Raw genomic sequence first — 14,619 nt, forward strand, 5'->3', positions numbered from 1 at the left:
TTTAACTGACAAAAATAAGATGTTAAAGGAGTTGTCCGGGATAACTAGAAATCCCTGCACTAGTCTAAACACCCTGCCCTCTAATATTTTCTAAATAACATCATTTATCAAAAATGGATAGTTACCCATATATCTGGGGCAGTCCAGGGACATTTTCTGATTATCTGCTGACGATTCGTTTCCCCATTTCTGGCAATAGATTGTCACTATTACTCCCCCCCTCATGCACTCCATTATACTTACCATCCAGGCTTCTTCCAGCAGGACTCCTCCTCTTCCTCCTATAATGATGGTGTCTGCGCGCGCTCTTTTCCACTGTGCACGACACTGCCATTAATTCACCTCTACTGGGCTTCCACGCATGTACAGTAGAGGTGGATCATTGCTGCTGAGGAGGAGTACAGGAGGAGACGTCTAGCCAGAAGAAGCGTGGAGGGTAAGGCCAGGTTCAGATGGGGTTTTTTAGGCCGGATTTTGACGCAGAATCCGTGTCGGAATCCAGCTCAAAAAACCACCTCCCATTCAAATCAATGAGAGACGGTCATTACCTTTTTCTGCGAGCGTTTTGTTCCCACTCACAGAAAAAAGAAGCTACCTGCCCTTTCTTCAGGTGGATTCCGCGGCTGATTCAGCTGCGGACGTCCGCCTCGCAACACCTCCCTCCCAACTAGGTCCATTTATTTGGACCTAGTCCGGAGCAGAATGCTGTGACTGAATGACTGCACTGCATCGACATCCAGTCGCGACTAGCCATTTTTTGGACCGGAATCTGAGGTGGTCTCCGCGTCAAATGCCGGTCCAAAAAACTCACATGTGAACTTACCCTAAGTATATAATATTGGTTCAGCTGAGTTGGAAGGGAAGAGCGGGATAATTAGAGAAACAGGGAGGGGGGGGGAGTAAGGTGAGAGGGTTAGTGAGAAAGTTACATAGCAGGAAGCTGAGCATGTAAACAAAAGCAGAGATACCCAGAAATCACTAAAAATATGCTAAAAGGTATATATGGGTGCATTTATTAACCCATTAGTAGCACTATCAGACATTTAAAAAAAAAAAAATTGCCTGGAAAACTCCTTTAAGGCTGCAATCACATCTGTCTCCATTGACTTTTTCCTTCACCAGTTAGGGGTTTTTTTTAATTAAAAAAAAAAAAACCAGACGGACCCCATTTTAATAAATGGAGTCCAATGTAAACCCTATTTTTCTTTGCAGTCCGTTTATCCATTTTTCTGATCTTCCAACGGACCAGAACAATGGTTAGGCGACTCTAGTGTGAACCTAGCGTAACAATCCTATTTCTGAAAGCATTCATTATTTGCAGCATTTTTCGACAGCTGTCTAAAACAATTGCACAGTAATATCTATTCTGCATACATTATATAGCCCTCTGCGCTGTAGGGGAACAGACTGTAATGTCTTCTGCTGTAAGGTTTCACTTAATGTAGTTCCATTATCAGAGAACTGAATATACCCTCAGTAAATAAAGTGTCTAGTTACCAGCATGAGCTACTGTACCTGATGTCAAGGGCAGCTGACGAGACGCCAAGAGCAGCCGGGGCAGCTGTCACCAACAGCTCGCTGTCATTCAGCTCACTTAACCATCTCAAGGGCATTGTGCCAATATGGATGCAAACACTAAGCGTGAATCAGATATGTATAACTGCAGAGAAATACTAGGATGGGAATATGGGAATGGGTCTCCATACTGGTCGCAGCCATCACCCATCAATGGGATTCCTGGGAATTTACTTTTAATACAAATACATAAATACTGTTCTTAAAAAGTTCTTCTAAAGTTTAGATACATTTTAATTTGCTTGAACAATTTTTGTGCTAATATATTTTAGAATATACTTTAAATTTTGTTTCTGTGAAATTATGCATTTTTTAATTTTTTTTTTTCCTTTTTTAGTTGACATTTTGACAAGCAGGAAAATAAGCGTCAAATTCCTGAAGCTGAATTTTTCAGCATGGCAAATTTCCACTATGTGAACAACTGCTCCCAATTTTGACTGTTTTAACTAGTGATTTCTCTAGAAATAACACAGGTAGAACTGTGATCTTGGAGTGATAGGACAGATGAGAATCTTAAGGTTTTATAATATTCGAGATATAACTTTTTGAACTAACCCCCCCACCCACCCACCTTATAAAAGACCCTGCCTCTGCCACCTATCCTACATATACAACATGGTAAAAGAAAAAAAAATACCGTGAAAAATTTCTCTACCATCTTGCACTCGTACATTTGATAGGATTGAGGGATCCATGGGAAATTGGGTTACAAAAAAATAGGACATGACCTATTTCTTAACAGTCCTTCAAAATAATCATTCATGTGAATAGCCCCCATTCCATACAGTAAATTTAATGTAGCCGTATATATTGAAATGTAATGAGAAATACCTAGACTTCTATTACAGATAGTATACAACAGCCCCATGATAAGCCTGGGTGCCTTCAATAAGTTCTTGGCTCTCATAATAATTGATTGTCGACCCCAGATCTCACTCCACTGGGCCAGCAGTTCACCCCAAAATGGGGTGCCTTGATCATGATTGACTGAGGCTTCAGAAGGGTTAATGCCCATGATCAGTACGGCCACTGATCTCAGACATTGCCACTTGATTTCCACAGTCTAACACAATGAAGACCTGATGGCTAGGGCAGCCACCATATTTAAATACCCGACTTCTACTATTAGGGTGCATTCACACTGAGTAAACGCTAGCTTATTCTGAACATAAAACACGTTCAGAATAAGCGGCGTCTAAAGCAGCTCCATTCATTTCTATGGGAGCGGGGATACGAGCGCTCCCCATAGAAATGAATGGGCTGCTTCTTTCACTCCGTGCAGTCCCATTGAAGTGAATGGGGAGTGCCGGCGTATACGGCAAGCTCTGCTCATGCCGGAGCGTACACGCCGGCACTCCCCATTCACTTCAATGGGACTGCACGGAGTGAAAGAAGCAGCCCATTCATTTCTATGGGGAGCGCTCGTATCCCCGCTCCCATAGAAATGAATGGAGCTGCTTTAGACGCCGCTTATTCTGAACGTGTTTTACGTTCAGAATAAGCTAGCGTTTACTCAGTGTGAATGCACCCTTAGGGTGCATTCACACTACGTAACGCCGGGCGTGTATGAGAGCCGTACACGCCGGCGTTACAGCAGGGCTGCCGAACACTTCCCATTCACTTCAATGGGAGCGCTCGTAAACGCCGCTGTTACGAGCGCTCCCATTGAAGTGAATGGGAAGTGTTCGGCAGTCTGCTGTAATGCCGGCGTGTACGGCTCTCATACACGCCCGGCGTTACGTAGTGTGAATGCACCCTTAAATCGTAAAGGTTACGATTTAACAGTCCATGAGCTTTTGCATTTTCTTTCTTACTAGGAGACATAGCAACAATTGGGAGGTGAAAATAATAACGGTAAAAAATGCTATTTTGCTTCTGATTGGCCGTCTGTTACCAGCAGGTAAATGCTTTTCTAGTGACTTTTCATACAGTTTTGGTGTCTTCTATGATCTCTCACTACACAGGGTTAACTACACTACATCTGTACATTGGGGGTAACAGCTGTTGGCTGACCGGACTACTATGTAGGGTAGATGGCTTGTCTTGGTAGTTACTCTCTGCATAATGTTTATTGAGACAGCTCCTCTGAAGTTCTGGATTTTTATGACCTCACCTAAAGACAAGCCAGTTCTGTCTTATTAAAATGAATGGTCAAAACTATCAAGGACAAAACCAAAGTGTCTACATTATAAACACTCTTTATTGTGCATATTACCAGACTCTTGTGCAGAAGATAAATTAATAATTTTAGAATAATTTACAAAACACGCCGACACGCACACTGACAGCTGGATAAGTACCATTAAATGGGCAGCAGATTTAGGTCTAAGGTCGACCATCAACAACCACCAAGCAAACCCTGGTTGTGTTAGGATATATTCGTAAGCGGCATATTAGTTGCAGAAATATGACAGTCCCATATAGGTGCAGGAGTTAAAGGGGTCCAAAGGGGGTTTGGACTAAAAATAACGATTGATCTGTCCTAAGGATAAGTCATTGATATCAGATGGCTGCGGGTCTAACACTTGGGACTCCTTCAAACATCTGTGATCTGTAGTGGTCGGCTCCTTGTTATGTGCTGTCATCAATATTTTCAGTGGAAAACCCCCTATGGTTTGCCTTTCTTGTTTTGTACACATAACTGCTGATTTTAGGACCCCCACCCTAAGGGCTAGTTCACACGGGGCAAGGAGGCGGATTTTGACAGTGGATTTCGCCTCAAAATCCGCCTCCATACAATGGAGACCACTAGTGTTCTTTTTTTTTTCCGCTAGCGGCATGTTGCCGCTAGCATAAAAAAGAAGCGAGCTGCCCTTTCTTCAGGCGGATTCCGCGGCTCGCTGGGCCATGGCTTTCACCTGGCGGCAGCAAGCTCCAGAGTCGGCCCATTCATTTGAGCCGACTCCGAAGGGAGAAGCCACGACCGTGACTGTCGTGGCAGGCGGGTTTTGACCCGAGAGTGACGCGGCTCCCCGCATCACTCACGGTGCCAAAATCCGCCCCACTGCCACCATGTGAACGAGCCCTTACTGAGGTTCACTGACCCAGAAAATATGACAGTCACCTACGGTAATTCTCTGTTTGATTTTCTCCCTGCAGTCATGGAAGACTTGACTACTGTATGTAAGAATAAGCCAGTCTTGCTATTACTCAAATACTTCTTTTGAACTCTTCAGGCATTCTGAAATATCTGCTCAATCAGTCTTTGTCTCCCAAGGCGGACTGAGTGAGGTCACTAAAATGTTGTATATAGAGAGGTGGAGACTAATAACAGAGTGTCAGAGACAGACAGACAGACAGACATGCTGCTACTTGTAATAGTAAGGTTTTTTTTTCTCTCACCCCAGACCTTTATTCACATCAATATTGTTCAATACTGCTTTATAATGTTCTTTTGCACGCTATGGGAAACATCATAGTAGCTAGTCTCTAGTAATAGGATAATTGAGAATTAGACGTGGAGCCTGCACAGGGGAAAAACTGCTACAAATGTAGGCTACAAGTCATATAATGCCCACCCATAGTGTTACTACTTAGGAACAAAAATGGCAACTTATCAGAAGACCCTTCTAACAAACATGGATTGCAGAGGCCTCCATATGTGGTGTTTCCTAGCAGCTCTGGAATTTATAGTGAGCCCCAATGGGGACCGGGACCAATGTGAGTAAAGCATTGCAGAATATACTGGCATTATATAAGTAAATACAAAACCTCAGGGTTCAACAGACAATGCAACTTAGAAAATACATAGCAGGTAAACATCAGCAAGGTGTTGGCATAAGGCACTCGCACAGTCAGAAGAAACTTTCCTGCAAAGAGGAAAAAAAAAACCAAGTCATGCATTTCTTTCAGCTGGTCAGCTTGTGCGCAGGTTCAGATAATATATTCAGGTTGTGCTAGTGCTCATAGAGAAGGAAACGTATGACACGATGAGGGACAGGGAGGCTGCCGATTGAATATAGTCTGTGTTTTCCAATCGCTCTTCTCGCAGCAATACGGCAAAGACTAGACAAGGTCCGAGGAACACCTGTAATACAGAAGACAGACATCTAGGTTTTATATGTTATGGGTAGCAAGGAATATGTACCCAAAGGGTAACTTTACATAGAACAATTTTTCCTAAAATATGAGTATCTTGTTTTTGCGTGTAGGAATACACTTCCATATGATCAGAAAACTGGCTTACAAATCATTAAAACAAACTTTTTTTTTTTCTTGTGTTCAAATCCTAAATCTTGGCCCCACACACGCAATTTCTTAAAGTGGCATAGTGGGGAGTGTGGCCATCGGCCTCATTATATTCATCTTTTATGTCCGTTTTAAAGTGTAATGCCAGCAAGGAGCAGGTATAAATTTCTGTTTAGGTGCAAGGACCCCGGAGGATGCCCCCTGTTTATAATAAGACTTGCACCTCATCATAAATTAGGTGAAGATTTCGATGGGTCGGGGATTATGAAGGCCAGGATGGAAGACGTTGGACGTAATAAATCAGCTCCTTAGTGTTGTTTTCATGCTGAGACTCTGTGTCTGAGATATTCATGATATAATTAAATCTCAGATTTTCTGTATCTCTATAATTCATAGATGAAGACAACTGCTTGGGAAATTTATAAGATTTATGGGAATCCAGTGTTCTGACTCCTGGAGGTTTTGCTACCAGTGTATATGCCCACCCTGTGTTTTATTATCACTTCCAATTCCAGAATTAGAATTATTTTATCGTAAAACGCACATTTTGCTTCTCTGAAGACTTGCAAGGCCTCAGGGTTCACTTTCTTTCTGGAGTGCTCTTCACAGCTTGGTTCCCTGTGCAAAAGACTAAGATTTGCTCCAAAGTCAATGAGTAGCTGAACAAACTGCTGGTCACAACCATGGCGCAGGACGGCCTCAAGCAAGCAAGATGGAGATGACCGTGCAAGGTTTCCCTCACACACAGGGCTCCAGCTGTTATAGTCAGGATTGGCACCAGCCTCAAGTAAAAGGCGGAAGCACGGGAGGTTGTCATAGGCTGCACTTATGTACAAAGGGGTGCAAGTTAATGACGTCAGAGTTCGAGGTGATGAAGAACCAGAACCACACGAGAGCTGACGGTCGACATCCACGTCTGCTCCATATCTGGAGAAAAAAGAAAGGGTAAGCTCACAAGTCGCATTCAAGAAAAATTCATACGTGCAAAGGAGGTCCAAAGACAGTATACAAAGGAGGCCCCATCTGCATCACTGTATTGCTGTTAATGTCCATTGTTCTCACCCTAATGATGAATTAGAATAACAGACGTGTATAATAGTAATGTGGACATACCCTTCAAATCACTCAGCAATTTAAGTGTTGGGACTAAGCTGAATAGGTGGGAACACCAGAAATTCAGGACATCTTTACATTGTAGCAGCCATGAGGTGCCGTAACAGTATATACCAGTAGCAGCCACCGCCAATCATTTGTCACATATTCCAGTGGGGATAATAATTTCCAACTGCAGTCACCTGCCATTATATGCTACATGTGTGTACATATGTACATGAGTATATATGTACAAGAGACCAATGGGGCACCATGAGAGGGCTGGCTATGGAGCAAGGGTTTAACAAGTAAGCCCTATTTTATTTTAACTCCTTGAGTAACCAGATCTTTTGTAAATAGCTTGAGCACCCAACCCATTATAGGTTCTGTCTATGCGCCTCTCCTGCCTGGTCTGATATTGGCTGTAGAGACTCCCCAATTGTTTCCTGGATGGTACAGCTGCTGAAGCAACGCACAATGAGTATTTTGCAGACAAATTTATTCTAATCAACGGAGTCCATGCAGAGTGCCCAATGGGCGTCAGATGGTTATCTTGGCAAATGTACCACCCAGTGTGCTCCTCCATGTATCCCCCTCATTCTTCAGGCTGTATTCATACAACAGATTGTGTCCTCTGTATTAGTGTCCTTCACCACTGTAAGCAATCCAGCAGTTTTGCTCCTCAGTCAATACAGTGTAATCTGCAGTCTCATTCCTCCCAGAATAAAACCAAAGCCCATTATTCCAGTGTGAACAGAGTCTTAATTTACTCACTTTCTAAACCCCTCCACCCAGCCTGTATCCATTTTCTTCAAACGCTCACCTGGCAGTAAAATATGATCTGCTAACATATACACTTGTGCTTTTAGGCTCACCGGATTAGCTCTCGTAGTATTTCAGCATGACCTAAGCGTGCGGCATGGTATACCGGGGAGCTCCTATTATGTGGACTTCCATTGGGGTCAGCTCCTGCCTTCAGAAGAACTTGCACACAATCCAAGTGTTCATTTTCCGCGGCTACAAACAGGGGTGTCTGCCCTTTAACATCCACTAGTTCCAGCTGTGCCCCATAATCGATAAGGAGAGCGACACAATCAGCATGGCCGGCAGTGGCAGCAATACGGAGCGGGGAGCAAGGAAGCCAACCACTGCACCATACAGACTTCTCATTTATACGCCTGGGTACCAGAACAGAGAGTACAGACAAGGTAAGGCGTTACAATCAGTTCTTATATTGGGTTACTGGAACACAATAATGAAATCACAGGGAATAAAGGGAAAATAATAACAGACCGACTCAAAGGGCGTACTCCTGACACAAGGCCTGATGTGTGTATATTCTGCCATTTTCAGCATTTTCCCCTCTGCAGGCTGTATCTCTAGTTTTTATTCCTCTCTGACCTAGTGGATGCAGACTAGTTGCCAAATTCTTCCCACACATGAGGAAGAGGAGAATCTGTGTCTCATTCAGAACCATGCAGGATATATAGTGAGAAGTACTGACTTAAGTAGACTCAAGATCAACTAAGTCTGTCCTCCTCCTCTTATCTCCTGTACTTTCTGCTCACTCCTCCCCCTCTCCTCTGCATAGACTTCTATTGACCAGAGTCATCTGATTCATGTGACCTGCAGTCCGTCTTGAGATGGAGAGAGCACTCATTTTCATAGTGAGTAGAAACTGCTTGACAAGAGGAGAAAGAGGCTCTTCCCATTAATAAGATAAATTACAAGGTTTGCTATAATTGCCTGTACTATTAATTTATATAAAATATCTTAAAATACAGCACTTATAGCAATGTCACTCATTTTTCTACTGCTTTGACTATATGTGTTACTCATTACTACATTACTAACATCGTGGCTTTCCCTTCATAAGCATGAGGAGTATTAAAGGGGTTGTACTAAGTTTTAATCCTATTACTTCAGGATAGACAATAAGTGTAAATGGTAGCGGGCTGACCACCTTTATGCCCATTGTATTGTACGTGATCCTTATGCCATTAATATTTTGTAAGATAAAACATAATAATTATCAGGAATTGCTGCAAGTTACAAGGCTCAAGTGCTTTAGCTATTGCCTTACCTCAGGAACCTTTCCTCCTGTAACAGGGTGCGCAGAGTATCGATGTCCCCTACACAAGCTGCATTATGTAATAGTGTGTCCTGGCATTGCTCCAGATCGTGGTCACAGTACTGATCTTGCAGCCAGGCCTTCAGGTTACGTCCTGTAAGGGAAGAAAGAGATAAAGATCTGCAATCTCACTGGAATTCTCGTCTTGATACCAGACCTAGTAGCAGCACAAATAAGATAAATGACTTTTGCAGCAGTCTCCCAGGCCCGCCATGTACTTGTTCACATTGTAGAACTCCATAACCCATCTGCATTATTCTGTTGGGTCTGTATGGTACATTTGTCTGACTTACATAAATCATCTCTGCTCCTGGCCAGATGTTATTCCAGTAATTAACATATTGGGCGCTCCGCTTTAATGCCCTGCGGGACCGTTCTGAGATTCTGCATTTGTCACTGTACATATGCGCCAGTCTACAATCCCAGGGAAACTTGCTATTCTCATTAAAGTTTCCAGCTCCACAAGCAGCCACTTTATCCAGCAGCCTTATGAGGACGTCTTATTTTACTTCAGATCCAATGAAGAACTGTCCATAACTAAACTACCCCAGATCTAGCAGGTATGGAAATCCACAGTATCTCCTCACTGTAGCTCTACTGCAGATTGTGCACAAATCAGTGTCCCCCATTCTTATAGTCGTGGGGTAAAATCTACTGCAGAAATCCACAACTAAATAGGTTTTTTACTTTTGTACCAAAAAAAGTGTTAACCCAGCCTTACAGCATACACCCACCTTTGTAATATTAGTAACCTATACAAAGGTTGGGTGTATATGTAAATCCTGTTTATTTTGCTGCATCTGTCATGTAACATAATGTCATGTCTAAGGCTGGGCTCACATCACATATTGGTATTCTGTCTGGTTAATACAGATGTATATAAACCACATTGATTGTCCTCCATAACACTAACGCATTTCCAGCTGTTACTCCTAGTAAGGGCCAGTTCACACGGAGTTAATGGGCGTGCATTCTGGCACATATACACGTGTCATAAAGTGAGCGCTCAAAACAGATCCCATTCATTTCAATGGGTCGTTACGGGCGTATAACGCGTGTAATTTTGCGGCTGCAAAATTTCATGCATTATACGCCCATAACGACCCATTAAAATGAATGGGATCTGTTTTGAGCGCTCACATTCTGACACGTGTATACGTGCCAGAATGTGGGCGTGTTAACTCCGTGTGAACTGGCCCTACATGGGATGGAGGAGGCCTAATGAGGTTTTTATCATTCAATAAAGTTGTTGTTTTAACTGGACCCAATACCCGTTTGTGCTGGACTCTGTGCAGACTGTGGATCTTGTCTTTAGGTTGGATCTGTGCATTGCTTCATACATACCTGGACAAGGATTGACCTAATGACTGGAAGTATGATGAACTGAGAGAATTTTTTTTTTTTTTTGCTGTCGCTCTTGATTTTCATGGGGCTGTACACATGGGCAGCAAAACTCAGGTCCTGTCCTATTCCGGTCTATTTTAGGGTCTGGCTTGTCTATTGAAGTGCATGTGGAGAGTTAGGATAAGCACACGGACGCCATGCTTGGAGAGTTGGGATAGCACATGGATGCCAAATGTGGTGCCCATTCCAATTTTCACAAACCTGTACCCAACAAGTGGTCACGTGAGGTAGCAGTAAGCATCAATAGCAGAATGGAGGAGAATAGGAGAAAAGAAACCTCCCAACCGTTCCAATTTCCTCAGGACACTCACACTTTCCTACCTCTGTCCCGCGCAGCTCCCTACATGTCCCTTTAATGATTTACTGATCAATCATTCCTCCGATCACCACCTGCTCTTAGAACAGATAAGAGGCTGCGGTGATCGGAGAAACGCTTCACTATGGTTCAAAGACCTTGTGTGACATCACACGGTCACGTGTCAGTGTCCTGTGCAGTGAAGAGAGAAGAGATCCGTGTAAGGTACTGAGAAGGGAGGGGGAATCTGGGACGCAGGATGGAGGAGAGTGTCTGTGTGTGTTTGCCATTATACTGGGGGCAGAGATGGAGGAGGGGACATGAAATGGAGCAGATAAAGGGGGCACTTAAACTGGGGGACAACTGGAGAAGGCATTAAACCGTGGGAGGAGCTGGAGGGGGACCTGTCTGCCTCTAGTTGCCCCCAGTTTAATGTCACCCTACAGCTACCCCTACGTCTTAATGTCTGCTTCTAGTTGCCCACCAATTAAATTAATGTCCCACTTCATCTGCCATATATTTATTGCCCCCCTCCAACTACCCCCATTGCTAATGTCCCCCTCCAGCTCCTCTAGTTTCATGTTTAAACTGGGGCACCAGGAGAGGGACCTAATACTGTGGGGCAGTTGGAAGGGGGACATTACAATGTGGAGACATATAATGTATGGGTGACTGTAGGAGAATTATACTGTGTCGGGGGACATGGAAAATGAATGAGAATGGGTGGAGTCAACATAAAAGTGGGCGGGGCTAAATTTGCTGTCCCTTTTTCTGTTGTTCAAAAGTTGGGAGGTATGGTACTGGGAGGGGGTAGAGACCACTACTCTTATCAATTCTCTCACCTACTAGTCCTGTATGACACTAGCAGAATTTCTGTGACAATCACTTTTGTAGTGTGAACTTGCACTACATTTATAATCACCTGACATTTAGTATCAAAATTGCAAGAATGTAGCAACCAGTCACAGCACTATATTCTATCTATCTATCTATCTCATATCTATCTATCTCCTATCTCTCTCTCTCATATCTCTCTATCTCTCTCTCATATCTATCTCTCTCATATCTCTCTATCTCATATCTATCTCTCTCATATCTATCTATCTATCTATCTATCTATCTATCTATCTATCCATCTCATATCTCTCTCTCTCTCTCTCTCTCTATCTATCTCATCTCTGCAGTGTGTGTATGTATTAGGGTGGGTCAGGTTTGTGCCTCACTTTGACGCAGCTATACGACAGCCGCAGGTAACGTCTCCTGAGCAGAGTGTGAATGCAGCCAGGCGCTCCTCTTACCCACTCTGGGGGCCCCTCCGACTCCCCTCTCAGCCCCTCCACCATCCTCTTCCATCAGGAGTCAGCCCCGGCCCTGCGCCTGCGCAGTTCCTCACGGTAAATACAGACAAGCGTGATAGATGACCCGCCCCCTGCGGCAGCTGATTGGACGACTGCGCTGTCATTCATGTACGTGTCAGAGGATCGCGCAGCCCTGGAAGTCAAGTAGTTACCTGTACGTCCTCCAGGTGGCGCAGTTGCCATTTTTAGCATTAGGGGCTGCTACAGCTATATCTAATAGCTTGTGCATTTTATTACATAAGTGCGATAAAGACGAGATGTATATATATGTATATATGAGTCCCAGGAGACAGCGCCACCTACCGGATCCACCTGAATACTCACCCGATTTTAGCATCTCCCTTCCCATTAGGGCTCCTGTCATTGCCATGTGTATGGACCCTGGCAGACCTGTAGGCGCTTCATATGTCGCTGTATGTCACCTGTATGACTGCACAGTGTCAGACTGGAGAGTCCGGGTTTATACACCTCCAACCATGTTCATTCATTCATGTACAAGCATGTCCACCGCCACTATGCTCTTATACCCACAAATTCACTCATGTACCTGCTCACTCACATATATAAATTACTTATATGAATTATATACACTTACTTTGATGTGTGTAGCACTGTCTACCGTTAACTGTGGACAATTGGGGTCCTACTTGGATGACCTTGGTACCCTTCTTTGCTATAGCCCCTTAGGTTGGTTATGTATGGCTATGATGTTGCATTCTTGCTTTGCAGAATAAGGCTAGTGCTCTACAGCTTCTTGGCTATGCTTCAGCCAAATGAAGTTGTTGAGACTATGGTAGCTGCACAAATGTTTTTTCCTCAAATAGTAATGTTAAAGAGGTTATAAAAGGACTACAAAACACGGCTGCTTTTTTTTTCCTCAAAAAGAACCCTCCATTTCCTCTTCTCAGGCAGTGAGATCATGTCCATTATTCATATCATACTGCTCAAGCTGCAGTATGGGGGAAACTCAGTCCTCAAGCTCAGGGAAGGGGCAGACAGACAACCAAACACCCCCTCCCCTTCCCCAGCAACTACTGCAGCCAAAAACTCCAGCCATTTTAATTTTTGAAATTTTCCAGTAGCTGCTGCATTTTCCCCCCTCGGCTTATACTCGAGTCAATACATTTTCCCAGTTTTTGTGGTAAAATTAGGGGCCTCAGCTTATATTTGGGTCGGCTTATACTCGAGTATAGACGGTATTTGATTTGGCATACAATCTGCTTCCACAATGTAAATTGCATGATACCAGTGGGCACTCCATGTACTAGATGCAGACACGCAGGAGCATACAATAGAGTAGAGACGGAGCCTGTTTTGATAGATTTTATAGAAAACATTAAAACATAATTTGATAGACTGTAATGTTTTACAAAATGTTCACACAAGTTTTATCATGTGATTTATAGGAATATAAATAATTTGTACACAACAAAATATAAAAATCTGCAGTCAGTATCTCCTATCTTTGATCATCCATCTGTGCAACACAGAAGTTTCTGACTCCATATAGCAGCAGTCTGTCTATAAACAAGGACCAAATGGATGATAATGGACATAAGCATTATTGGAAGGAACTAGGTATGAACTGAATGCTGCCCACTGTAGACCTACGACCAACACCAGATGAATGAGATCTAGGAAACCACCCAGGGACCTATAGCACACTCACAAATGGACTTTGAGGTTCAAGCTTTTACCTAAATAGATATTTTATTAAGCACGGGGTTTCCTCCACCAGCCTTAATCCATTGCCCCGCTGTCATAAGATACACCAGAAATATCAAGACGCTTTATCCCCACCCTATTCACTTTCTTACAAAAATGGCAAATGGGGCATGGAAACAACAAAGTAGCACATCTTCAGTATAAATTTGGGCTTTGTGCCTTAGATGCGCCACCTATGTGTTAGTAAACTCCTCTTAGGCTCCGTTCCCACAGAGTAACATGCCGCTCATTTAGACACGTAAACACATGTCAGAGCGCGGCGTTTCAAAACAGATCCCATAGACTTCAATGTGTGCCGGCTTACGCGCGTAACATTGAAATCAATGGGAGGCTTTGTAACCCATTGATTTCAATGTGTATCACACATAAGCTGGCACACATTGAAGTCAATGGGATCTGTTTTGAAGCGCCGCGCTCTGACACGTGTATACGTGTCTTAATGAGCGGCGCGTTACTCCGTGAGAACGGAGCCTTATTGTGCATTTGAGTCCCAAATTTAGCTTTATACATCATACATGCCATAGATTTGGCTACTAAATGTAAGCCACTTATTTTGTTTCCTGGAGATTATGGTTAGCTATGTATGTCACATAGGACATAATGGGATAGTTCAAGGACAACATAGTTTCTATCAAATTTATATATTTTATATTTCACTTTAACCATATCCTAGTGGATAAAAATTGAAGTTTTCTGTTTGCGTTGCGCTCAGTATTTCTGATATTAAGGTCCAAATTCCCTGCAGAGAAACATATGCAAGATAACATACTGACTGCTTCCAGCCACTAGATGGAGCTTAAAGGGGTTGTCCCATCTCAAGAATCCGATCTATACAGGTAGCTTATGTAACT

The 14,619-nt window shown here is 43.3% G+C and overlaps 1 protein-coding gene across 1 annotated transcript; it reads right to left on the reverse strand.

Moving 5' to 3' along the window:
• Window positions 1-3,740: 3,740 nt before the first annotated feature.
• On the reverse strand, window positions 3,741-12,074 carry ASB1 (ankyrin repeat and SOCS box containing 1). The gene is made up of 5 exons (XM_075283867.1): window positions 11,984-12,074; window positions 8,939-9,080; window positions 7,731-8,033; window positions 6,308-6,690; window positions 3,741-5,602 (listed from the first exon to the last, which is right to left on the reverse strand). Exons 1-5 carry the CDS (start codon window positions 12,036-12,038, stop codon window positions 5,472-5,474), a joined length of 1,014 nt encoding a protein of 337 aa, XP_075139968.1. The 5' UTR covers window positions 12,039-12,074; the 3' UTR covers window positions 3,741-5,471.
• Window positions 12,075-14,619: the final 2,545 nt, after the last annotated feature.

This window comes from Leptodactylus fuscus, chromosome 8, assembly GCF_031893055.1.
Source record: "Leptodactylus fuscus isolate aLepFus1 chromosome 8, aLepFus1.hap2, whole genome shotgun sequence".
Classification (NCBI taxonomy): domain Eukaryota; kingdom Metazoa; phylum Chordata; class Amphibia; order Anura; family Leptodactylidae; genus Leptodactylus; species Leptodactylus fuscus.

Excerpts from the sequence above, each read along its gene's own strand:
- ASB1 (XM_075283867.1), bottom strand. The coding sequence starts at position 12,038 with ATGGAAGAGGATGGTGGAGGGGCTGAGAGGGGAGTCGGAGGGGCCCCC. Across the intron at positions 8,034-8,938 it reads CAGGAGGAAAGGTTCCTGAG|GCGTATAAATGAGAAGTCTG; the intron begins GTAAGGCAATAG and ends TCTGGTACCCAG. Across the intron at positions 6,691-7,730 it reads ATACTACGAGAGCTAATCCG|ATATGGAGCAGACGTGGATG; the intron begins GTGAGCCTAAAA and ends TTTTTTCTCCAG.